This window comes from Scyliorhinus canicula, chromosome 6 (assembly GCF_902713615.1).
Source record: "Scyliorhinus canicula chromosome 6, sScyCan1.1, whole genome shotgun sequence".
Lineage (NCBI taxonomy): Eukaryota > Metazoa > Chordata > Chondrichthyes > Carcharhiniformes > Scyliorhinidae > Scyliorhinus > Scyliorhinus canicula.
Genome location: NC_052151.1, coordinates 30,453,049 through 30,479,339, shown reverse-complemented (window position 1 = coordinate 30,479,339; position 26,291 = coordinate 30,453,049). Strand labels below are relative to the sequence as shown.

The window sequence follows — 26,291 nt, the reverse complement described above, 5'->3', positions numbered from 1 at the left end:
ACGGCTGATTTCCTTCCCCTGCAGAACATGGGCTTTTAATGAAAATCGATGATGGTTTCCTGATCCCCATTCCCGAGACGAGCTTTCAATTCCGGAATTTATTAATTGAATTTAAATTCCACTGGCTGCCGTGGTGGGTTTCGAACCCATGTCTCATGGACATTATCTTGGACCTATCGATTACCAGTCCACAATGCGACCATCTCCCCCTTGTTCAGTGCAGTACAATGGCTGGCATTTTCCTAGCATTGGATGGCCGTGTGTGTGCTTGGCAACAGTATACTTTATAATAATCTTACACTAATCTTTATTGTCACAAGTAGGCTTACATTAACACTGCAGTGAAGTTACTGTGAAAAGCCCCTAGTCGCCACATTCCGCCGCCTGTTCGGGTACACGGAGGGAGAATTCAGAATTTCCAAATTACCTAACAGCACATCTCTTGGGACTTGAGGGAGGAATCCGGAGCACCTGAAGGAAACCCATGTAGACACGGGGAGAACGTGCAGACTTCACATAGACAGTGATCCAAGCCGGGAATCGAACCTGGGACCCTGGCGCTGTGAAGCAACAGTGCTAACCACTGTGCTACCCTGTCGACTTAGGCTGATTTATTCAATACAAGGTGGACAAGGAGAAGGTGGACAAGGACAATGTGGGGAGACACAGTGGTGCATCTATTCCTTACAGGTAGGTACCAGAAACTGGAAAGGCGCTATTATCATTTTCAGATAAGACAGTCAAATGGTTTGAGCTCCCAGCAATCATGAGCAGTAAAAACGTCTGAGTGAATATGCCCCCCATAATTTGTTTCCTTTGATAAATTACTTTGCTCATGCATAATGTGTAAGATGCTGGAATGAAGAAGGTCATAGTCAGTTGTTCAATCTGCTTTGATTGTAAATAGTCAACTTTAACTCACATACCTTGTATGTAACCTTGATGAGGGCATAACATGGAGTGTTTGTGTCCACATCAACTGGCACTAGGAGACGCGGTTCGGCAGCAAGCACATACAAATGCCTCAGTGCCTGGAGGTGATATCTGTGCGCAAAAGAAAAAGAATGCAATGACTCAGCCCTCAAGGTCTCCAAGATCTTGGCCAAAAAATTACATTCTCCAGTTTTTCCCCTGTGCATTACGCTCCCCCACATTACTGCTGGTCTGGCATGAAATGAAACAGCATGTCCTTGCAGAAGCAATCGCGCCTTCAGTTCCAAACAGCCAAGGTCAGATACAGGCCAAAAAATGTTAGGCAAGCGAGAGTATCCTATTCCTCTGGGAGTTTCTAATCTTGACTGACAGAAGGTCATTGGAGGATCTAAATCCTTGTACTTTTCCCACTAGCCCTCTTGGACTGTGAGGCCATGCACCACTTGCAGCAGGAAAGGCATCTGCAAATATTGCCGATTTCAAAGCACTTCTTTGGAGACCCAGGGTAAAATCCTGCCAACGTCACTCATGCTATTTCATTCTACTCTGTGTGCCGCTACAAACTACCAACATGTCATGGCATCAAAAGGAAAACAGATGGAAGCAACGGGCGGAGAGATTGGGAAGATAACTGAAGCTGGTTAGAGTCAGTGTTTAGACCAGAGGTCCATGGCAGTGCTCAGGGGGAAGAGGGCACTTCTTCCATGTGTTTCCTTCAAGCCGGACCAAAACTGTGCACAAACATCAAAACCTCAAATGGCGGAGTGATAGGTGGAGTGTCACAAGTAGGCTCACATTAACACTGCAATGAAGTTACTGTGAAAATCCCCTCGTCGCCGGCGCCTGTTCGTGTACAGAGGGAGAACTTGGAACGTCCAAATGACCTAAGCACATCTTTCGGGACTGTGGGAGGAAACCGGAGCACCCGGAGGAAACCCACGCAGACACGAGGAGAAAGTGACTCCAAAGATGTGCAGGTTAGGTGGATTGGCCATGATAAATTGCCCTTAGTGACTGGGATAGGGTGGAAGTGAGGGCTTCAGTGGGTCAGTGCAGACCCGATGGGCCAAATGGCCTCCTTCTGCACTGTATGTTGTATGTTCTAAAAGTGTCGACTCCGCACAGATAGTGACCCAAGCGGGAATCGAACCTGGGAGCCTGGCGCTGTGAAGCAACAGAGCTAACCACTGTGCTACCATGCTGCCCTCACATGGAACAAATGGTTTGGGAAGATGTAAGTGAAGAGGAGGTTATACAGAATCATGGAATTGAATCTTACAGCACAGGAAATGGACTATTTGGCGGTTTGATAAATCTGTCCAAGGTAGCTCCATACCACGGTTTGATAAAGCTGGCCAAGGTAGCTCCATACCACAGCTTCTTCTCCCATAACCCTGAAAATTAGTCCTCTTGAAGTACACACCCAATTACCTCCTGAAACCTCCAAACGAGTCTGCTTTCACAGTGCACCACAGATCTGAACAACTGTGTGTGAACTCTTTCTCCACATTTCCTATCTACTTCTGCCAACTTTTTAAAAATCTACTGAATCACTTGCCAGAGGAAATGGTTTTCTTCTCAATTGCTACGTCACAACCTCTCACCATTTTGAATGTCACCTTTTCCTGCTATGTTTACACAGGAATGTACCAAGGGGAGAATGGAGCCAAGGTGGGATAACATGGGTCAAGTGTAAACTGAAACAATGGGTTAGCAGAGACAAGTCTGTTTGCAATACCTTGGGGAGGGCAGAGAAATAGGGCTGTATGAAGTTGAAATGAAATTAGAGGAAGTGCAGGGAAGATCAGAAGCACTCTAGGAATTAATGGTTTGTTGTTTAGTAGGAGTACCACGGCCCAGAGGAATGGAGAGGGAAGAGTCAATTAGTCAAAAGAAGTGGAATCTCTTGTTAAGAGGAAGAAGGAGGCCTATGTGAAGATGAGGCGTGAAGTTTCAGTTGGGGCGCTTGATAGTTACAAGGAAGCGAGGAAGGATCTAAAGAGAGAGCTGAGACGAGCAAGGAGGGGACATGAGAAGTCTTTGGCAGGTAGGATCAAGGAAAACCCAAAAGCTTTCTATAGGTATGTCAGGAATAAAAGAATGACTAGGGTAAGAGTAGGGCCAGTCAAGGACAGTGGTGGGAAGTTGTGTGTGGAGGCTGAGGAGATAAGCGAGATACTAAATGAATACTTTTCGTCAGTATTCACTCAAGAAAAGATAATATTGTGGAGGAGAATGCTGAGACCCAGGCTATTAGAATAGATGGCATTGAGGTGCGTAGGGAAGAAGTGTTGGCAATTCTGGACAAGGTGAAAATAGATAAGTCCCCGGGGCCGGATGGGATTTATCCTAGGATTCTCTGGGAAGCCAGGGAAGAGATTGCTGAGCCTTTGGCTTTGATTTTTAGGTCATCTTTGGCTACAGGAATAGTGCCAGAGGACTGGAGGATAGCAAATGTGGTCCCTTTGTTCAAGAAGGGGAGTAGAGATAACCCCGGTAACTATAGGCCGGTGAGCCTAACGTCTGTGGTGGGTAAGGTCTTGGAGAGGATTATAAAAGATACGATTTATAATCATCTAGATAGGAATAATATGATTAGGGATAGTCAGCATGGTTTTGTGAAGGGTAGGTCATGCCTCACAAACCTTATCGAGTTCTTTGAGAAGGTGACTGAACAGGTAGACGAGGGTAGAGCAGTTGATGTGGTGTATATGGATTTCAGTAAAGCGTTTGATAAGGTTCCCCACGGTCGGCTATTGCAGAAAATACGGAGGCTGGGGATTGAGGGTGATTTAGAGATGTGGATCAGAAATTGGCTAGTTGAAAGAAGACAGAGAGTGGTAGTTGATGGGAAATGTTCAGAATGGAGTTCAGTTACGAGTGGCGTACCACAAGGATCTGTTCTGGGGCCGTTGCTGTTTGTCATTTTTATAAATGACCTAGAGGAGGGCGCAGAAGGATGGGTGAGTAAATTTGCAGACGACACTAAAGTCGGTGGAGTTGTAGACAGTGCGGAAGGATGTTGCAGGTTACTGAGGGACATAGATAAGCTGCAGAGCTGGGCTGAGAGGTGGCAAATGGAGTTTAATGTGGAGAAGTGTGAGGTGATTCACTTTGGAAAGAATAACAGGAATGCGGAATATTTGGCTAATGGTAAAATTCTTGGTAGTGTGGATGAGCAGAGGGATCTCGGTGTCCATGTACATAGATCCCTGAAAGTTGCCACCCAGGTTGATAGGGTTGTGAAGAAGGCCTATGGTGTGTTGGCCTTTATTGGTAAAGGGATTGAGTTCCGGAGCCATGAGGTCATGTTGCAGTTGTACAAAACTCTAGTACGGCCGCATTTGGAGAATTGCGTACAGTTCTGGTCGCCTCATTATAGGAAGGACGTGGAAGCTTTGGAACGGGTGCAGAGGAGATTTACCAGGATGTTGTCTGGTATGGAGGGAAAATCTTATGAGGAAAGGCTGATGGACCTGAGGTTGTTTTCGTTAGAGAGAAGAAGGTTAAGAGGTGACTTAATAGAGGCATACAAAATGATCAGAGGGTTAGATAGGGTGGACAGCGAGAGCCTTCTCCCGCGGATGGAGGTGGCTAGCACGAGGGGACATAGCCTTAAATTGAGGGGTAATAGATACAGGACAGAGGTCAGAGGTGGGTTTTTTACGCAAAGAGTGGTGAGGCCGTGGAATGCCCTACCTGCAACAGTAGTGAACTCGCCAACATTCAGGGCATTAAAAAATTTATTGGATAAGCATATGGATGATAAGGGCATAGTGTAGGTTAGATGGCCTTTAGTTTTTTTTTCCATGTCGGTGCAACATCGAGGGCCGAAGGGCCTGTACTGCGCTGTATCGTTCTATGTTCTATGTCAGTGTTTGACTTCAGCTAGGTAGAGTCTCTTCTCTACCTAGGGGATGAGGGGGGGATCTTATTGAAGCTTACAGGATACTGCGAGGCCTGGATAGAGTGGATGTGGAGAGGACGTTTCCACTTGTAGGAAAAACTAGAACCAGAGGACACCATCTCAGACTAAAGGGACGATCCTTTAAAACAGAGATGAGGAGGAATTTCTTTAGCCGGAGGGTGGTGAATCTGTGGAACTCTTTGCCGCAGAAGGCTGTGGAGGCAGAGATAGATAGGTTCTTGATTAATAAGGGGATCAGGGGTTATGAGAAGGAAGGAGAATGGGATTACAGAAAAATATCAGCCATGATTGAATGACGGAGCAGACTCGATGGGCCGAGTGGCCTAATTCTGCTCCGATATCTTATGGTCTCTTCCACTAGACAACAGTACCACCCCTCAGTCTGGAGGTTTGGAGTAGAAGGGACAGAGGGGAGTCAGGGGAGTGGAGAAATTCCAATAGTCACAGTTCTCAACGTCTTAGCACGTTTGGAATTAGTCGAGGTGTGATCGTAGAGGGATGAAGCTGAGGCCTCTGCGGAGGAAAGATTGTTCACAGTCGAAAGGAGTAGAACAATAAATAAAACCCACCAAATAAAACCCACCGTGTCCGGACAGCAATGGACCTCTGGATAAAAGAGTTAGGGAGCCTCTGGATAAAAGCTATGGGGCTCTTTGTAAAAAACACAACTTGATATTGGTAAGCCCCAATATGCAGAAATACACACCTACCTGTTGTCAGTGCTGTGAGCTGGGAAGCGAGGGTAAAGTGCACAAAGAAGAGCTGCGATTGCAGAATTAGACGTGCACAATGAGTATCTGTAACAGAGATTTAAAGGGACAAGTGAAAACACAAACGAAAACAGTTGTAAAAAGACTCATCCCTTGACAAAATGACTGTTAAAAGCAGGCTAGCAGAACCCACAACTTATACCAATTTCAGTCACACAGAAAATCATGTGGGCAGAGTTTTGCATCTTCGATGTGGCTGCACAGAACTTTCACCCGATTATCTCCATTCCAGTGCATTTTGCCAAGTCCATTGGAAAGGTGAGTCACCGAGGGAGGTGTGGTAGGAGGAGTTTGCTGCGGTAAGTGAGGTGTGGTGGGAGGAGGTGATGTTGCTTGAGGTGGGTGGGATGACTGAGATGCGGCAAACGGACAGCGAGGGCCAGCAGGTGAATGACTGGATTAGTGGGGAGGGCAGGTGATTACAAGCGGGGTGAGTTGGAGCAGAAACTGAGTCGAGAGCATGAGGGAAATGCGTGTGATGGGCGACTTGCATGTCGTGGGTGAATGATTAGATGGAAGGAGGCTAGTGGGTAGCTCGGGGGGCAGTTGAGGCAAATGGAGATGGCTGTGATTGGGGACGGTACTTGGGTGCAGAGCGATATGGACAGGGTGAGATGGAGTCAGGAGGAGTGAGAGCTGTGTGGATGGCCAACTGGGGCAGTTATGGAACATACAGTGCAGATGGAGGCCATTTGGCCCATCGAGTCTGCACCAACCCACTTCAGCCCTCACTTCCACCCTATCCCAGTAACCCAATAACCCCTCCTAAACTTTTTTTTTGGACATTAAGGGCAATTTATCATGGCCAGTCCACCTAACCTGCGCGTCTTTGGACTGTGGGAGGAAACGGGAGCACCTGGAGGAAACCCACGCAGACGCGGGGAGAACGTGCAGACTCCGCACAGACAGTGACCCAGTGGGAAATCGAACCTGGGATCCTGGCGCTGTGAGCCACGGTGCTAACCACTATGCGACCGTAACGCCCACTTGGATGAAGTGAGTTAGCATGGGGAGGAGTGAGTGTGGTGGGTGGATTAAGATGGGCAGGTGAAAATGTGAAGGAAATAAAATACATATTTAAGGCAGTGTATGCCTCATGTATGTACAATAATGAATCATTCAGTCCTATCTTGCACTGTCTAAATCACAATTGTGGTGTGTGGGAACAGTAGAATAATAAATGCATTGTACCTATCAAACACAAACATCCACAGGCAGCAATTAGAAACAGGTCTGTAATTTTATTACAACTTCTTTTCCTTCTTTCATGCCTCCTTTCCTGGAAGGCAGCTATTTATACTATGGCGCAGTGACATGGGTGACCCCTCTTACATTGCCCAAGTGGCCATTCTTTGTCGTGAATAACGAAGGGCTATTCAACTGCGAACAGCATCACAGTTGAGCCAATATGCAGGTCGTACCTGATGCCTGCAGGAGTCACTGCATTGGGGCAGGGGAGAGAACAGAAAAGGCTGGAAGACTTACACAGGCAGGACTGTCAATGCCAGGAAACATAAACCACTGATTGGTGTTTTGTGTTTTCTCAAAAAGGTTAAACACCCAAAATGTTCACTTGCATTTTCCCCAGCACATGCTGACATAGTGGGAATTCCCAACATTAGCAATATTGCTCATTTTGTTGATCAGGGCTGGGTTGTCAGGATTGAGTTTAGAGGGCAGCACGGTGGCCTAGTGGTTAGCACAACCGCCTCGCGGCGCTGAGGTCCCAGGTTCGATCCCGGCTCTGGGTCACTGTCCGTGTGGAGTTTGCACATTCTCCCCGTGTCTGCGTGGGTTTCGCCCCCACAACCCAAAAATGTGCAGAGTAGGTGGATTGGCCACGCTAAATTGCCCCTTAATTGGAAAAAATAATTGGGTAATCTAAATTTATAAAAAAAAAAGGATTGAGTTTAGGAGGAACTTCTTCACCCAAAGGGTTGTGAATCTATGGAATTCCCTGCCCAACGCAGTTGAGGCTCCTTCATTAAATGTTTTCAAGATAAAGATAGATCGTTTTTTGAAGAATAAAGGAATAAAGGGTGTTCGGGCGGGAAAGTGGAGCTGAGTCCACAAAAGATCAGCCTTGATCTCATTGAATGGCGGAGTAGGCTCGAAGGGCCAGATGGCCTACTCCTGCTCCTAGTTCTTATGTTCATATAAAGTTTACAATAGGGCGGCACGGTGGTGCAGTGGTTAGCACTGCTGCCTCACGGTGCCGAGGACCCGTGTACAATGTCGGCCCCGGGTCACTGTCCGTGTGGAGTTTGCACATTCTCCCCCTGTCTGTCTGGGCCTCACCCCCTCAACCCAAAGATGTGCAGAGTAGGTGGATTGACCACACTAATCTGCCCCTTAATTGGAAATTTTTTTTAAAAAAATAATAAAAAGTTTAAAATGATGGCTTTTCATCACTGGGATCAGAGTTTAAAATTCGGACCAGGCCTACAGCGTTTTCTGAAACTCTGTAAAGTAAGCGTCTATCCACTTCCTAGTGGGCACCGGCCTACAGAGCAAAACTATTCCTACTTGGGCACCAACTGGTAAAATCTTACCAGATAGGCCACAAAAGATCTGCTGGGGGAAATGCCAGTCTGGCGCAGTGGAGGGCGCTCTTTTGAGGCACGTTATGAGGCATGGAGCAGAAGTGGCTTGGCAGTTCTGATGAAAGGTCATCGACCTGAAAGGTAAACTGGTCCGCACTCCGCACATGCTGCCTGGCCTGTTGAGTCTTTCCAGCATTTTCTGTTTTCCTATTTCAGATTCTCAGCACCTGCAGGATTTTACTTTTGAGTTTTGCTCCAAATCTGGCCGTCATCAGAGACCTGGAAAGCAGACAACACCACACTGGGCAGCTGAATTAGGAAGAATTCAATCCCCCGTGGCAACCCTGTACATTTACTTTGTACGTGAAATTCTTCTAAGTTACCTTCCCCCTCCTAAGAACAGGAGACCAAGAGCCATATGAGCTGCCATGTGAAAGCCATAATTCATCTCCCCTCCGGTTCTTTTATGCATGAGTCTACAGAGCTGCAGCACTTTCAGGTTCCCAGTGCCTGCCATCACTAAGGCAAGGGAAAGTAGAACCACGCTCAAACAGGTTTCCAGGTTGTGGTGGCCAGCCTGTGAGGAGGAAAGACAATCACCATGAGAAAGTCAACCAGTTTGTTCCCACACCCATTACTCTCTTTTTAAAATTCTTCTTGCAGAGAAGGAGCACTTTTCCTTGACTGAGATGCAATGTTACCGATAACTTCTCTTCACTCAGGTTCAATCCTGGCTCTGGGTCACTGTCCATGTGGCGTTTGCACATTCTCCCCATGTCCGCGTGGGTTTCGCCCCCACAACCCAAAGATGTGCAGTGTAGGTGGATTGGCCACGCTAAATTGCCCCTTAATTGGAAAAAAATGAACTGGGTACTCTAAATTAAAAAAAAAAACACCTTCTCTTCGTTGTGGACAGCTGGCTTCTTGCGCCGCATCGTCCCTTTAAGATTGGCACGCATCCCTGCATGTGCACCTCTTAAAGGGACCATGACTTCCACGCGACCTGTTTGTTCCCTGCACGATCACCAGCCCATGCATTTTAAAGGGAACGTTGCTAGGTTGTTTGGGTAGGTAGCCGATTCCCTGGTCCGTCTTAAGACAGTAATTGAATCAATTGTTGGCAGAGTACAAGTGAGCAAGGTGAGCGCCTACAACAATATCTTTCAGGTTGCTTTAGTCATAGAAGTATCATAGAATTTAAAGTGCAGAAGGAGGCCATTCGGCCCATCGAGTCTGCACCGGCTCTTGGAAAGAACACCCTACTGAAGCTCACACCTGCACCCTATCCCCGTAACCCAGTAACCCCAGCTAACCTTTTATTGGACACTAAGGGCAATTTATCACGGCCAATACACCTAACCTGCACATCTTTGGACTGTGGGAGGAAACGGGAGCACCCGGAGGAAACCCACGCAGAGAAGGTGCAGACTCCGCACAGACAGTGACCCAAGCCAGGGATCGAACCTGGGACCCTGGAGCTGTGAAGCAACTGTGCTAACCGCTATGCTACCGTCCACCTGACCGTATTGACTGTAATAATAATTACAGTAAGAACATAACTAAGAGGACTGGGCACTAATATGGTGATCCACCATCCATGGCTGATTTTTTATACCAATTTAGTGGCACGGTGGTTAGCACAGCTGCCTCCCAGCGCTAGGGAACCAGGTTCAATTCCAACCTTGGCGACTGTCTGTGTGGAGTTTGCACTTTCTCCCCGTGTCTGCGTAGGTTTCCTCCGGGTGCCCCGGTTTCATCCCACAGTCCAAAAATTTGCAGGTTTGGTGGATTGGATATGCTAAATTGTCCCTAAATTGGTGCGGTTCCAAGAATAGGGGGGGGGGGGGATTGGGCCTAGGTAAGGGTGCTCTTTCAGAGGGTCGGTGCAGACTCGATAGGCCGAATGGCCTACTTCCGCACTGTAGGGATTCTATGATTCTTTTCAAATTCCACTTTCCTATTCTATCCCCGTAACTAAAAAACACTATTGATCTCGGCCTTGAATATATTCAACACTGGAACATTCACAGCACAAATCTCTGGATCAAGAAACTTCTCCTCCTCTCAGTCATTAATCCGAGATCCTGAGTACACCAACCATTGGCAAACCCACCATCACATTCATTTTGTGAGAAATGTGCTTTTAACTGTTGAACGAAGGACCAGGCTGTGCACACACCAGTCAACTTTTAAACAGCCATTTCATAATGGTGCTCATGGCTTAACCCATTGTTCAGCTCGACTGGCATTTGTTTTATTTTTGTTCGCCAGAAAGGAAGTTGTGCTCAACCTTTATGCAAAACCAAGGAGGTTACGGCAAATTTTATGGAATATCAGTCAATGCCTCAGCAACAACAATGTGTTCACTTCAAGGCTTTACACTTTAGGAAGATGTCAAGGCTCAGGAAAGGGTGCTGTGAGATTTCCTGGAATGGTACAAGGGAAGAGGGACTTCAGTGATGTGCAGAAGTTAGGACTGTCCTTCTTACAGCAGATAAGGTTCAGGGAAGCTTTACCGGGGGAGTTCAAAAAATATGAAGGGTGTAGAAAGTGTTGGCATTGACAGGATGGTTGGTGACCAGAGGACACATGCTAAAGGTAATTGCCAAAAGAAGCAGAGGGGAGATGAGAATTCTTTATACCCAGTGAGTTTGTTGGGCGGTGAAGCAGATTCAATAATAACCTCAAAAGGGAATTGGAGAAATACTTGAAGAGAAAAACATTTCTGGAGCTTTGAGGGTGGATCTGGGAGGTGGCATTGTTGGCAGAGGCTCCATGGGCCAAATGGACTCCCTCTGTGCTGTGAGATTCAAAGATTTGAAGTCTTTAGTGATAAGAATCATCTAGCAATGTTGATAAGTTTCACACAATATGTGTTCCAATATTTGAACTCATGCACATCACATTACTTCCTGCAGCAACACCTATGGTCAAGGTACATGTCTTTGTATTTCACTTCTCCTGCACAAGCCACATTCTTTTCAGTATTTCTTTTGCCCTCCTCCAGGCATCTCCTTACTGGTATACTGCCCATATGCACTGGTGATCCATTGGTTTCTTGCCCAGCTGACCAGCATTTCAATCTAAGGTCCACTGTTAAAGTTTGGGAAATAATTTGGTTGTGGAGGGTACTTTAATGCTATTGTCAGCCAATATCTGCATACGCACACGTGTTGCCGGACCGCGGTCAGGAGTCAGACCCATTCTCTCCACCCCCACCCCTCCCCCATTAACAAAGTTCACCGCTACGCCCCTACGGCATACTGCCCCGCCCAAGACCCATAACCGAGTAGATGCTGGCAATGGAAACCAGGGACATTCACAGCTGCTGACTGAGCAACCTCCTCCGTTGTCTGTATTAATCCTTCCAGTGCGCGCATGGCTACAGCGGAGGTGCTGGCTAAGGCAAGCTGGGTCTGGTTTTCACCGCCAATACTGGTAGTGCCGACAGGATGGAGACTTTCAATCAGCAAAGTGAGATTGACAGCTCAGCTGCCCGTGAGGAGAGTGCAGTCACCATCAATTTATGCCATAACTGGGCGATGCAGCAGGCTCAGACACCCCAAACATAGTTCCATTATCGGCCATCATCAAAGAAACCAAAAGGAGCAGCGGGGCCACCAAGCTTTGAACTGTTCCTTACAATTCAATTAACCTATAGAAGTGAGGCAAACAGGCCATCTTGTGATGAACGCATTTTCTAAAAGAATAGGAACTGTGGGTCCTTTCACCTCTGGATCAATCTGGATTGATGGGATCAAACGCCCTCTCGGGTTTGACCTCTGATCACTGCCCAGCAACACTTCCTGGTGTGCATTTGCAGATATAATAATCTTTATTTGTGTCACAAGTAGGCTTACATTAACATTGGAATGAAGTTACGGTGAAAAGCCACATTCCGGCGCCTGTTTGGGTACACAGAGGGAGAATTCAGAATGTCCAATTCACCTAACAAGCACATCTTTCGGGACTTGTGGGAGGAAATCAGAGCATCCGGAGCAACCACACGCAGACACGAGGAGAACGTGCAGACACTGCACAGACGGTGACACAAGCAGGAAACAAACTGGGACCCTGGTGCTGTGAAGCAACAGTGCTAACCACTGTGCTACCATGTTGTCCATATTAGTTGGCAAGCGGATCAAAATATTTTGTGAAACTCATTTCTGTCAAATTAGTTTGCTGGTCAATTTAATAAACACGGGCCTCCAGAAAAGTAATTCTACCTGAACTGGACATGCTCGATGAAACATCTCTTTGGCTCAATGAGTGCAAAAAGTATACAAAACACTGCAAACAATTTAACCCCACGACTATGTATTGGTCAGAAAACCTAAGGAAGCAAGAAATGGAACTTACCAGCGTTGCCACAGGCGAAGAGACAGATTCCAGAAACATTTTCACATATTTGTACTGGACAACAATAAAAACAATAGTTACCACAGTGTGACACAACAGGTACTTTCTGACATATTAACTTAGAATCATCAGCTAATAACAACTGCAGAGTGACACAAGCCCCATGAAGTAACCGTCTCCATTTAGAAAAAGAGTACTGAATTTGATGACATTACTTACCAAACAATTGAAAGCTGCTGCATTGGAAGAACCTGCAAAACGAAGGCCCATTGCCATACAGGCACCGGCGATGATGTTTATATGAGCTTGGCTGCAAGGAAATTATGACAGCAAAGAGAAAGTTATTCAGAGGACGAGCAACAATTCATTCATGGACATATCATAGAATTTACAGTGCAGAAGGAGGCCATTCGGCCCATCGAGTCTGCACCGGCACTTGGAAAGAGAACCCTACCCAAGGTCAACACCTCCACCCTATCCCCATAACCCAGTAACCCTACCCGACACTAAGGGCAAGTTTGGACACTAAGGGCAATTAATCATGGCCAATCCACCTAACTTGCACATCTTTGGACTGTGGGAGGAAACCGGAGCACCCGGAGGAAACCCATGCACACATGGGGGGATGTGCAGACTCCGCACATACAGTGACCCAAGCCGGAATCGAACCTAGGACCCTGGAGCTGTGAAGCGATTGTGCTATCCACAATGCTACCGTGCTGCCCAATTTGCTTGTTATTTGCTTGTTAGAATGAACTTCTAGTTGACAGGGTGGTGAGGGTGAAGGAACTCCAGGTTTTGAAACAACTAACTGGCTAACATCTTAAAATACAATTTCACTCCGCATGTATTCTCACATTGGTGATAGTTGGTGGTGGTGGTTGTGGGAGTGGCTGGGAGGCCAGGCCTCCAAAGAGATTTGAAAACCGAGCACCCTGGTTGGGCGAGTTGCTCATTGCAATTTGCGGCGGCCAGGAGTCAGGTCAAAAGGGAAAGGATCCAACCACGAGAGCGGTTCAACCAGATGGAGGAAGGCCAGAACATTCCGCTATCCCAACTGGCATCAGGTGGGGTGAAGGATGGAATGGGGAAATGGAAAAACATTGGCTAAGGGTTAATGTGATGACGAGTCTGTGTCAGGAGTTCTGAATTTGGGAAATTGTATCTTAAACAGTTGGGTGCCAGCTGCCAGTTAATTAGGGTGCAGTTATGTGTCTTCCATCTATCAACCATATACGCCATATTCAACAAATGACAAATAACCAAGGGAAAACAAGTAAACCTTGCATCTTAGTGTGATCAAAACTGAGGTGGAAAAATCTAGGTCAAGGCTTTTCAGACAATGGAGAACAATCTGAATGTGTGTTGATCTAGATAGAAATCATGCATATGGCACTCCAAACCTACTGTGGAGATCTCTTTTCAAACTTAAAATTTCCAAAGCTAAGTACGCTGTTAAATTAAGTTAGTCATGCTTATGTATGCTTCTAATGTGCATATTTTTATCCTAAAAGAATATCCCGAGGTAAAATACTTCATTATAGTTTTCATCACTTTTTAAAGTGGATGAAATTGTGCCATTCAATGTTAGTAACGAATGGTTGGGTGCACATAATTTGAGAATGAAAGATGGAAATAATGCAGGCTTTAGGTCTAACTTGCATCTAATTTGGAGTGTTTCCTTTTTCAAAAGCCCTTTACCTTTTATTCAACTCACAAGTTATTGACTGTTATTTCCTGTTCTTTTTAAGTCCATCACTTATTCTACATCACTTTCCGCCACATGCAGCTCAGACTGATTATGGTTGAATCATACCAGGAACTTCATTCTCTGAGTAATCTGACAGAGAATCACCTCCATCCTCCCCTGTCAAACCACTTCAGCAAACCGAGCTGCCTAGTTTCAGCAAGTCACTCAACTGATCAAATCTCAGATGTGTTTCGAAGAGGACCTCATAAAAGGATGGAAGTGTAAAATGGTAAAAAAGGCGATGTCTTGCACCCATTCAATTTTGGGGCAGCACAGTAGCAGAGTGGTCAGCACAGTTGTTTCACAGCTCCAGGGTCCCAGGTTCGATTCCCGGCTTGGGTCACTGTCTGTGCAGAGTCTGCACGTTCTCCCCGTGACTGTGTGGGTTTCCTCCAAGTACTCCGGTTTCCTCCCACAGTCCAAAGATGTGCAGGTTAGGTGGATTGGCCATGCCAAATTGCCCTTAGTGACCAAAACAATGTTAGGTGGGGTGATTGGGTTACGGGGATAGGGTGGAGGTGTGTGCTTGAGTGGGGAGCTCTTTCCAAGGGCTGGTGCAGACTCGATGGGCTGAATGGCCTCCTTCTGCACTGTAAATTCTATGAATTAAAAATAAAAAATCATTTCAGTTTTTAAACAAGTTCAGGATTAATGTGGTTCATTAATCAAGATGTCCAGAATAATTTTCCAGGTTGTATGGTGGAGGCAAGAGCTCTCAAAATGGGTAAAAAGATGGATGCTGTGCATGTTTCAAAAGAAGGAGTTAAGATGGGCTGAATGGTCTCCTTCACGTGTGATACCTAGAACCAGCTGCATACCATAAATCTTCTCTTGCTCGTGATACATGTTGTGAACTATGTGAATACACAGCGGGCGCGATTCAGCGCTCCCCACGCTGGGTGGGAGAATCGCGGGAGGCCGTTCTGGCACCCCCACGATTCTCCCACCCCCCCAAAATCGCGTGTCGCGTTTTGCGACACGCCGCTCGGAGAATCGCCGCTCGCCGATTTTCCCAGCGACCGTCGATTCTCCGGCCTGATGGGCCGAGTGGCCTGCCGACCCCGACGGGTTCACGCCGGCGGTAACCACACCTGGTCGCTGCCGGCGTGAACATCGCACGACAGGTAAGTGTGGGGGGGGGGGCGGAGAGGGGATCGAGCACCACGGGAGTGCTCAGGAGGTGACTGGCCCGCGATCGGTGGGCACCGATCGTCGGGCCGGCCTCTGTAAACGACGCACTCTTTCCCCTCCACCGCCCCGGGGGACAGCGGAGGGGAAGACGGCAACCGCGCATGCGCGGGTTGGAGCTGGCCAACCTGCGCATGCGCGGCTGACGTCACTTAGGCGCCGCCGGCCGAGTCATTCTCGGCGTGCCACTTTGATGCAAGTTTCAAGGCCCGGCGGCAGAGTTTCCTGCAATGCCGCTCCTAGCCCCCCCCCCCCAAGGTGCTGGAAAGATTTCAATTTATATAGCCCAAGTTTTCAGTAGTGTTGGTTGAGGGATAAACGCAGGCTGCAACACCAGGGAGAACTACCCTTATTCAAAATAGTGATCTTCTACATCAACCCGAGAGGTCAAACAGGACTTTGGTTTTGAAAGATACCTCCAAAAGTGCCTCACCTCTGCACTGGAGTGTCAGCCTAGATTGTGTGCATCAGTGTCTGGAACGAACTTGAGCCCCAAACATTCTGACTCAGATGTGAAAGTGCGATCAATTGAGTCATGGCAGACACCAACATTTGAATCTTCTTATTTTAGAAAAGAAAAAAGCCCAAATTTAAACTTACCGCATGGTTTGCAAGTCAACATCTTCAGGTACTTGCCCATCTATCGTGTTTAGTGATGCATTGTTCTGTCGAACAATCTATTAAAAAAAAAGCACCCATATTAATTTGAGGACAAGGATGGAAGTACAGCTACAACTTAGGATGGAAATGTTACGTTCCATCATAAAATCTATTTGCATAAGGATCCAACATTACTGCTGCATTCTGGAGATGGAATTAAAGCACCTAATAGAACATAGAACAGTACAGCACAGAACAGGCCCTTCGGCCCTCAATGTTGTGCCGAGCCATGATCACCCTACTCAAACCCACGTATCCACCCTATACCCGTAACCCAACAACCCCCCCCCTAACCTTACTTTTATTAGGACACTACGGGCAATTTATCATGGCCAATCCACCTAACCCGCACATCTTTGGACTGTGGGAGGAAACCGGAGCACCCGGAGGAAACCCACGCACACAGGGGGAGGACGTGCAGACTCCACACAGACAGTGACCCAGCCGGGAATCGAACCTGGGACCCTGGAGCTGTGAAGCATTTATGCTAACCACCATGCTACCCTGCTACCCAGTAGGTAAATTCTTCCTTCTACCTTCTTCCAAGGTCCAGGGCTACGTGCTGAGGGACGCACTCAAGCTTGGGGCAGCTGCCGCCAAGGCGCAATGGGGAAAGACCACAGTGTAAGGTCTTACCAACAAATGTACACCGAGGGGTTGGTAACAGTGTAAAGCCCCTCGGCCCGGGTCTTCAATACCACATGCAGAGGGTAAATTATAATTTCCACTTGCTCAAGTATTACACTTTGTAAAACAAAACAGGTTAGTCCTGACAACAACACTCCAGATGATCCACACCATCCAGGACAAAGCAACCCACTTAATCAGCACCCCATTCACCACCTCTTTAGAAGTCACAATTAGGCTTACATTAACACTGGTGTGGAGGGCAGCACAGTGGCCTAGTGGTTAGCACAACCGCCTCACGGAGCTGAGGTCCCAGGTTCGATCCCGGCTCTGGGTCACTGTCCGTGTGGAGTTTGCACATTCTCCCCGTGTCTACGTGGGTTTCGCCCCCACAACCCAAAAATGTGCAGAGTAGGTGGATTGGCCACGCTAAATTGCCCCTTAATTGGAAAAAATAATTGGGTAATCTAAATTAATAAAAAAAAAACACTGATGTGGAGATGCCGGCGTTGGACTGGGGTGAGCACAGTAAGAAGTCTTACAACACCAGGTTAAAGTCCAACAGGTTTGATTCAAGCTCTACGGACTGTTTCCAGGGACACACACCGAAACAAATATCAACTGCTGCTGGAAGGTCATCAACTCGGTGAAAGACGCTCTTTGGTCTGCCCGAAACTTGCTGATCTTCCAGTGCAAAGAACTGTCCTCGACCGAGTGTTGTAGACTGGCACATTCCAAGGTCCAGGACTACGTGCTGAGGGACGCACTCAAGCTTGGGGCAGCTGCCGCCAAGGCGCAATGGGGAAAGACCACAGTGTAAGGTCTTACCAACAAATGTACACCGAGGGGTTGGTAACAGTGTAAAGCCCCTCGGCCCGGGTCTTCAATACCACAATGTATGAAAGAAGCAAAACAATGTAAATATTTAAGAAAGAACTGTAACTTATTGTAGGATACGTGTGTAACGTTATCCCAACTGAATTGAAGAAAGACAAATGAATGTAACTCAGATGGAAATGCACAGTCAAGACAATTTGAAATGTTCTGTAAAGTTTATGATAAATTTTATGAATAAAGTATATTTTCTTGAAAAAAAAAACAAAAAAAAAACGAGCTTTCGGAGCGCAGCTCCTTCCTCAGGTGAATGGCGAGGTATGTTCTGTGTCTGTGAAAATCCCATCAACATCCTGAGGGACGACCAGATACTGAACTGGACTAGCCATATAAATACTCTCGGTCAGAGGCTAAGAAGTCTGTGGCTACTAACTTACCTCCTGACTCCCCAAAGACTGTCCACAATCTGCAAAGTACAAGTCAAAAGTGGTTGCCTTTGACCAAGTGTGACCTCAAGAGCAAAGGTGAGCAGTGTGTCGAAGTCAACTAGGAACAGATGGCCCAGGTGGTGTGGGGAGGATACCCAGGTCCATCACCTCCAACACCTCACCCTCTTCCCACGGCACCTTCTCATGCCAGCGCAGGTGAAACATCTGCCCTTTACACCCCGCTGACCATTCCCGGGCCTAAATACTCTTTTCAAGTGAGGCAGCGTTACACATGCACCTCCTTCAATCTGGCCTATTGAATTCGCTGCTCCCAATGTGGTCCACTCTACATTGGAGAGACTAAATGCAGACTGGGTGACTGCTTTGTAGAACACCTTCGGTCCTGTCACTTGCTATTTTGACTCACCGTCCACATGTCTATCCTTGACCTGCTCCAATGTTCCAGTGAAGCCCAGCACAAACTGGAGGAACAGCACCTCCGATTAGGCACATTACAGCCTTCCGCACTTACCATTGAGTTCAACAACGTTAGACTGCGAACTCTCTCCTCCAGCTTCGCCCTTTTTCATTTATATCAATGTATTTTCATTTCTTCCATCAATGTGTTTGTCCCTCACAATTGTCCCCCTCCCCCACCCCACTTGGGCCATCTGTTACCCTGTTCGTAGTTGCCCTTTGACACACTGCTCACCTTTGTTCTGCCATTCACACATTCTCATCTCTTTGTGCCACTCTCAACGCCCTTCTCAGCCTTAATCACGTCCATTTACAATCCTTTTGTCTTTCTGTCCACGACACCTTTGTCAATCTCCACCTATCACTGGCCCTCTATCCAGCCCCACTGCTCCACGCATCTCCCCCCTCACAACAGTATAAATCTGACCTATTTCCAGTCTTCTCCAGCTTTGACAAAAGAGTCATCCTGACTCAAAACGTTAGCACAGATGCAAAGTCACAAACCATCCAAGATTTGGAACAGGAGAGAGATAGAGAACCTAGTAGAGTGGTGTAGCGACAACAATCTCTCCCTCAATGCCAGCAAAACTAAAGAGCTGGTCATTGACTTCAGAAAGCAAAGTACAGTACACACCCCTGCCAGCATCAACGGGGCCGAGGTGGTGATGGTTAGCAGTTTCAAATTCCTAGGGGTGCATATCTCCAAAAATCTGTCCTGGTCCACCCACGTCAACGCTAACACCAAGAAAGCACAACAGCGCCTATACTTCCTCAGGAAACTAAGGAAATTCGACATGTCCACATTAACGTTACCAACTTTTACAGATGCACCATAGAAAGCATCCTATCAGGCTGCATCACAGCCTGGGATGGCAACTGCTCGGCCCAGGACCGCAAGAAACTTCAGAGAGTCAGGAATACCGCCCAGTCCATCACACAAACCTGTCTCCCATCCATTGACTCCATCTACACCTCCCGCTGCCTGGGGAAAGCGGGCAGCGTAATCAAAGATCCCTCCCACCCGGCTTACTCACTCTTCCAACTTCTTCCATCAGACAGGAGATACAGAAGTCTGAGAACACGCACGAACAGACTCAAAAACAACTTCTTCCCCACTGTCACCAGACTCCTAGATGACCCTCTTCTGGACTGACCTCATTAACACTACACCCTGTATGCTTCAATCCGATGCCGGTGCTTATGTAGTTACATTGTATATCTTGTGTCGGCCTATTATGTATTTTCTTTTATTCCCTTTTCTTCCCATATACTTAATGATCTGTTGAGCTGCTCGCAGAAAAATACTTTTCACTGTACCTCGGTACACGTGACAATAAACAAATCCAATCCAATCCAATCCAATCCAATGAGCGGTGTCCCTTCTCCACCATGGGCTAAATTCCTGGAACTCCCTTTCTAACAGTACTGTGGATGCACCTTGATGTGCCATCAATTGTACGAGAGACGAGTTGCTTTACAAAAGTTAGGCTTTAATAAACTAGAACTTAGCCCTGCGGTCGTCTACAATAAAATGGACGACCGCCGGACGTTTGACTATTTATACCTCGGCAAGGAGGCGTGGTTAACTCAGCCTCTTGACCAATCGGTCGAGAGGCACATGACCGACCAGGGCCAATGCTAAGCCGGTGTTCTGCCCCAATGGCAGACAGGTATGCAATAAGCGATATTACACAAAAGTCCATGGAGCTGTCGAAATTTAGAACGATTCAATCAGTCTTTTTGTGGCCCGTGACGTTCTGGCAGACCGCCGCAGTGGAGGAGGTGACGTCAGGTCGGCCGATGGTGCTGGTTCCACTGACGTCCTGGAGTCCGGGAGCGATGGTCCTTGAACAGTCACCGTCACCCGAGCTGGCTGTGTAGATGCCATGGATGGGGAAGGGGGAACCTGAGTGAGGCGCTGGGGGGAAAAAAAAGGGGGGGTCTGTGGTGGAGGGGGGGGAAGGCCGCACGCCGGCGGGTGCCAGGTCCCGGAGGGAGACCGTGTCCTGTCGACCATCGGGGTACTCCACATACGCATACTGCGGGTTAGCGTGGAGTAACAGGACTTGTTCCACCAACGGGTCGGACTTGTGCATCCGCACATGCTTCCGGAGCAGGTTGGGCCTGGGGGTGGCCAGCCACGTCGGGAGAGGGGATCCGGAGGATGACTTCCTGGGGAAAACAAGAAGACGTTCATGAGGTGTCTGATTAGTTGCGGTACAGAGGAGTGAGCGGATTGAATGTAGGGCATCGGGGATCACCTCTTGCCATCGGGAAATAGGGAGATCTCTGGACCGGAGGGCCAGTAGTATGGTCTTCCAGATGGTACCATTCTCCCGCTCGACCTGTCCGTTACCCCGGGGGTTATAGCTGGTCGTCCTACTAGAGGCAATGCCCCTGTTGAGCAGGGATTGACGCAGCTCGTCGCTCATAAAGGAGGACCCCCGATCGCTGTGTATGTACGTGGGGTAGCCGAACGGGGAGAAGACGGAGAGGAGTGCCTTAATGACGGTCGATGTGGTCATGTCGGAGCAGGGAATGGCGAAGGGGAAGCGGGAGAATTCGTCAATTACCGCCAGGAAATAAATGTTGCGGTTGTTAGAGGGAAGGGGCCCCTTGAAGTCAATGCTGAGACGTTCGAAGGGGCGGGATGCTTTGATCAGGTGTGCGCGCTCGGGGCGGTAGAAGTGCGTTTGCACTCTGTGCAGATGTAGCAGTCACGGGTTACTGACCTGACTTCCGTGATGGAGAAAGGCAGGTTGCGGGCCTTAATGAAATGGCAGAGGCGGGTCACCCCTGGATGGCAGAGGTCCGCGTGGAGGGAGCGGAGGCGGTCTATCTGCGCGCTGGCGCAGGTACCGCGGGACAGGGCATCAGGAGGCTCATTGAGCTTCCCAGGACGATATAAGATCTCATAGTTATACGTTGACAACTCGATCCGCCACCGTAAGATCTTGTCATTCTTGATCTTGCCCCTTTGTGCATTATCAAACATGAAAGCCACTGACCGTTGGTCTGTGAGGAGGGTAAACCTCCTGCCGGCCAAATAGTGCCTCCAATGTTGCACCGCTTCGACTATGGCCTGGGCTTTCTTTTCCACAGAGGGGTGGCGGAGTTCGGAAGCCTGGAGAGTTCTCGAGAAGAAGGCCACGCGTCTGCCCGCTTGGTTCAGGGTAGCCGCCAGAGCAACTTCTGATGCGTCGCTCTCGACCTGGAAGGGGAGGGACTCGTCGATGGCACGCATCGTGGCCTTTGCGATGGCCACTTTGACGTGGCTAAAGGCCTGGCAGGCCTCTGTCGACGGCGGGAAGGTTGTGGTTTGAATGAGGGGACGGGCCTTGTCAGTGTAGTTGGGAACCCATTGGGCGTAGTATGCGAAGAACCCCAGGCAGCGTTTGAGGGATTTGGGGGTACTGGGGAGAGGGAGTTCCATTAGGGGGCGCATGCGTTTGGGGCCTATCACTCCTTTACGCACTACGTAGCCGAGGATGGCTAGACGGTCGGTGCTAAACACGCACTTAGCCTTATTGTATGTGAGGTTAAGGAGTTTTGCGGGTTGGAGGAATTGCTGGAGGTTGGCGTCATGGTCCTGCTGATCGTGGCCGCAGATGGTGACATTATCAAGATACGGGAAGGTAGCCCGTAATCCGTACTTGTCGACCAGTCGGTCCATCTCCCGTTGGAAGACCAAGACCCCATTTGTGACACCAAATGGAACCCTAAGGAAGTGGTAGAGGCGCCCATCTGCCTCAAACGCGGTGTATTTGCAGTCACCCGCGCGGATGGGGAGCTGGTGATAAGCGGACTTAAGGTCCACAGTGGAGAAGACCTTGTATTTAGCGATATCGTTTACCATGGTGGAAATACGGGGGAGAGGATACGCATCCAGTTGCGTAAACCGGTTGATGGTCTGGCTATAGTCGATGACCATCCGGTTTTTCTCCCCAGTCCGGACCACCAGCACTTGGGCTCGCCAGGGACTGTTGCTGCCCTCGATGACCCCTTCCGTCAGCAGCCTCTGGACCTCAGACCTGATGAAGGACCGGTCCTGGGCGCTGTACCGTCTGCTCCGTGTCGCGACGGGTTTGCAATCGGGGGTGAGATTAGCAAACAAGGAGGGGGGGTCCACTTTGAGGGACGCGAGGCTGCAGACAGTGAGGGGGGTATAGGGCCGCCGAATTGGAAGGTCAAGCTCTGCAGGTTGCACTGGAAGTCCAGTCCTAGGAGTGCCAGTGCGCAAAGGTCAGGGAGGACAAGGAATTTATAATTTTAAAAAACCTTCCCCTGGACCGTGAGGTCTGCGATGCAGCACCCGGTGATGTGGACGGAGTGCGAACCTGAGGCTAACCCGATTTTGTGTTTTACAGGATGGACAGGGAGCACGCAGCGTCTTACCGTGGCAGGGTGAACGAAGCTTTCCGTGCTCCCGGAGTCCAGCAGGCAGCCCGTCTCGTGGCCGTTTAGGTGGACCAGCATTGTCGTTTTGGCGAGCGTGCGTGGATGTGACTGGTCGAGCTGAATGGCCGCGAGCCGTGGAGAAAATCCATATTCATCGTCGCCGTCCGAGTAGATGCTGGAAGAACCTTGCGTGCCAGTCGCGGAAGGCGGTGGCCAGGATCCGCACGTGGAGTCGGGATCCCAAGATGGCAGCACCCAGGACCCGCACATGGAGTCGGGGCCCCAAGATGGCGGCGCCCAGGACCCGCACGTGGAGTCGGGGCCCCGAGATGGCGGCGCCCAGGACCCGCACGTGGAGTCGGCGCCCCAAGATGGCGGTGCCCGTGGGGCCCTCGTGGTTGCTGGGGGCGGGGCTAGCGGTGCCAGCGAGCCGAGTGGAGCGGCTGACTCGCGCGGCGGGCAGGAAGGGACCGGGAGGGCCCGGAGAGACGTGCAGGTCGGGCACCGGGGGGGGGGAGATTCGGGCGGCGGTTAGGAGGGCTCCGGGGAGCTGGAGCGGCCCCGGAGGAGAGAGAGAGGCGAGCAAGCCAGGCGCGGGGGCCCAGGGGGAGAGAGTTGTGCTGCGTCTAGGAGGGGACCTGGAGGAGAGAGAGAGGCGCAGAGGCCGGTGGCAGGGGCCCGGGGGCGGGGGAGGGGGGAGACTCGCGCGGCGGGCAGGAAGGGACCGGGGGGGGGGGGAAGTGTCGCGTGGCGTCCAGAAGAGCCACAGCCACCATTTTGGCCTGGCAGACCGTGGAGAAGTGGCCCTTCTTCCCGCAGCTCTTAGAGGGCGGTGCGGGCTGGGCAGCGCGGGCGAGGGTGTTTCGCGAACCCACAAAAGTAGCAGCGGGGCCCCGTGGACTTGTCGGGGCGTCCCGCGGCACAGGCCTGAGGGAGGTGGGGAGCGGCGGATGGCGGTGGGGAAGCGTGCCAGGAGGCCTGGCTGGGGTTATAGGCGCGGGCGTTTTGATCGGCGACCTCCAGGGAGGTGGAGAGAGTCCGTGCCTCAGTTAAGCTGAGGTCGTCTCTCTCCAGCATCCGCTGGCGGATAGCGGGGGACTGCATCCCAGCCACGTAAGCATCTCTGATCAGTAGTTCCATGTGTTCCGTCGCTGAAACTGCGACGCAGGAGCAATTCCTCCCCAGGATAGCGAGGGCCTGGTAAAATTGGTTTAGTGACTCACCGGGGAGCTGCCATCTGGTGGCCAGCAGATGTCGGGCGAATACCCTGTTGACTGGTTTAATGAATTGTCCCTTTAGCTTTAGTATCGCTGCATCATAATCCGTTTCTTCTTTGATTATTGCGTAGGCATCAATACCCACGCTGGAGTGTAGGACGTGCAGCTTCTGTGCCACGGTGGGCAGGGGGGTGGTTGTAGATGCCAGGTATCCTTCGAGACATGTCAGCCAAAGTTGAAAAAGTTCTGCAGCGTTCGGAGTTTGCGGGCTGATGCGGAGGCATTCGGGCTTGAACTGGAACTCCATCTTCAAAATTGTAGTTTATTAAATTGATGTGCCATCAAATGTACGAGAGACGAGTTGCTTTACAAAAGTTAGGCTTTAATAAACTAGAACTTAGCCCTGCGGTCGTCTACAATAAAATGGACGACCGCCGGACGTTTGACTATTTATACCTCGGCAAGGAGGCGCGGTTAACTCAGCCTCTCGACCAATCGGTCGAGAGGCACATGGCCAACCAGGGTCAATGGTAAGCCGGTGTTCTGCCCCAATGGCAGACAGGTATGCAAATCATATCACCACACATCTCAACCTCAAAGACTACAGGTTCAAGGAGGTGCCTCACCACCTTCTCAAGGCCAATTAGGAATGGGCAAATAAATATTGGCCTGGTCAGTGAAACTCAGGTCCCATGAGTAAGTTATCCAACTAGAGAGAAAAACAGGCAATCTTCACTCTTCTGCCATTGTCTCCCCATTGTACGTTCACCATCAAAGGCTGAAGGAACACTATATATAGCAAGAGCCTTAGGCACACTTTATTTGGCATATAATGTTCCTACTGACTAATCTAGGTTCAATGTTAACTACGTCAAGTAACATGATTTGCATCATACTGATTGGTTTTCCAAGGTAACACAAGGTCAGCAAAACAAAAGGCCCAGCAAAACAAACGTAATATATCCGTCTAACAGCAGAAAATTCAGGAAGTTAGTGCCTGAAGGCAAACGAAGAAAAGGGAGAGAAAAAGGGTGAAGGGGTAGAGAGAGAAGGGGTGCGCCAGGAAGGGGGTGCGAGAGAGAGAAGGGGATGTTGGGGGGCCAGAGAGAGAGAAGGGGTGGGGCAGGAGGGGGGTGTGAGAGAGAGAAGGGGTGGGGCAGGAGGGGTTGTTGAGGGGTCAGAGAGAGAGAAGGGGTGGGGCAGGAGGGGGGTGTGAGAAAGAGAAGGGGTGGGGCAGGAGGGGATGTTGGGGGGTCAGAGAGAGAGAGAAGGGGTGGGGCAGGAGGGGGCGTGAGAGGGAAGGGGTGGGCCAGGAGGAGGGTGTGAGAGAGAGAAGGGGTGGGGTAGGATGGGATGTGGGGGGGGGGCGGTCAGAGAGAGGGGGTGGTAGGGCCGGAGAGGGAGGTCACCGAGGTGGAGGAGGCAGAGTGCCTGGGTTTGGTGTGGGGGAGGAGAGAGTCAGGGTGGAGGGGCAAAGGAGAGAGAGTCGGGGTGGGGGGGGAGAGAGTTGGGATGGGGGAGGAGAGGGAGTCGGGGTGGGGGGGGGGGGGGTAAAGAGTCCGGATGGGGGGAGAGAGAGAGAGAGTCGGGGTGGGGGGGGGGTAAAGAGTCCGGATGGGGGGGGAGAGAGAGAGAGAGAGTCGGGGGGGGGGAGGACAGAGAGTGGGGATGGGGGGGGGGGGGGGGGGGGGGGAGGATAGAGAGTCGGGATGGGGGGGGGAGAAGAGAGTCGGGGGGGGGGGACGAGAGTCGGGGCGAAGGGGGGGGGAGAGAGAGTCGGGGGGGAGAATCAGGGGGGAGAGAGTCGGGGGAGAGAGTTGGGGGGGGGACGAGAGTCGGGGCGAAGGGGGGGGGAGAGAGTCGGGGGGGAGAGAGAGTCGGGGGGAGAGAGAGTCGGGGGGGAGAGAGAGTCGGGGGGGAGAGAGAGTCGGGGGGGGAGAGAGAGTCGGGGGGGAGAGAGAGTCGGGGGGAGAGAGAGTCGGGGGGAGGAGAGAGAGTCGGGGGGAGAGAGTCGGGGGGAGAGAGTCGGGGGGGAGAGAGTCGGGGGAGAGAGTCGGGGGGAGAGAGTCGGGGGAGAGAGTGGGGGGGGGGAGAGACGGGGGGGGGAGAGAGACGGGGGGGGAGAGAGAGTCGGGGGGGGAGAGAGAGTCGGGGGAGAGAGAGTCGGGGGGAGAGAGTC

The 26,291-nt window shown here is 50.0% G+C and overlaps 1 protein-coding gene across 1 annotated transcript in view; it reads right to left on the bottom strand.

Annotated features, from left to right (window-relative positions):
- anapc1 (anaphase promoting complex subunit 1) overlaps positions 1-26,291 on the bottom strand; it is a 309,365-nt gene that overhangs the window by 85,943 nt on the left and 197,131 nt on the right. The window contains exons 35-40 of the mRNA XM_038799110.1: positions 16,072-16,148; positions 12,753-12,843; positions 12,534-12,587; positions 8,558-8,751; positions 5,572-5,658; positions 927-1,044 (exon numbers count right to left, since the gene is read on the bottom strand). Coding sequence (XP_038655038.1) covers positions 927-1,044; positions 5,572-5,658; positions 8,558-8,751; positions 12,534-12,587; positions 12,753-12,843; positions 16,072-16,148 — 621 coding nt within the window. The remainder of the gene's footprint in view (positions 1-926; positions 1,045-5,571; positions 5,659-8,557; positions 8,752-12,533; positions 12,588-12,752; positions 12,844-16,071; positions 16,149-26,291) is intronic.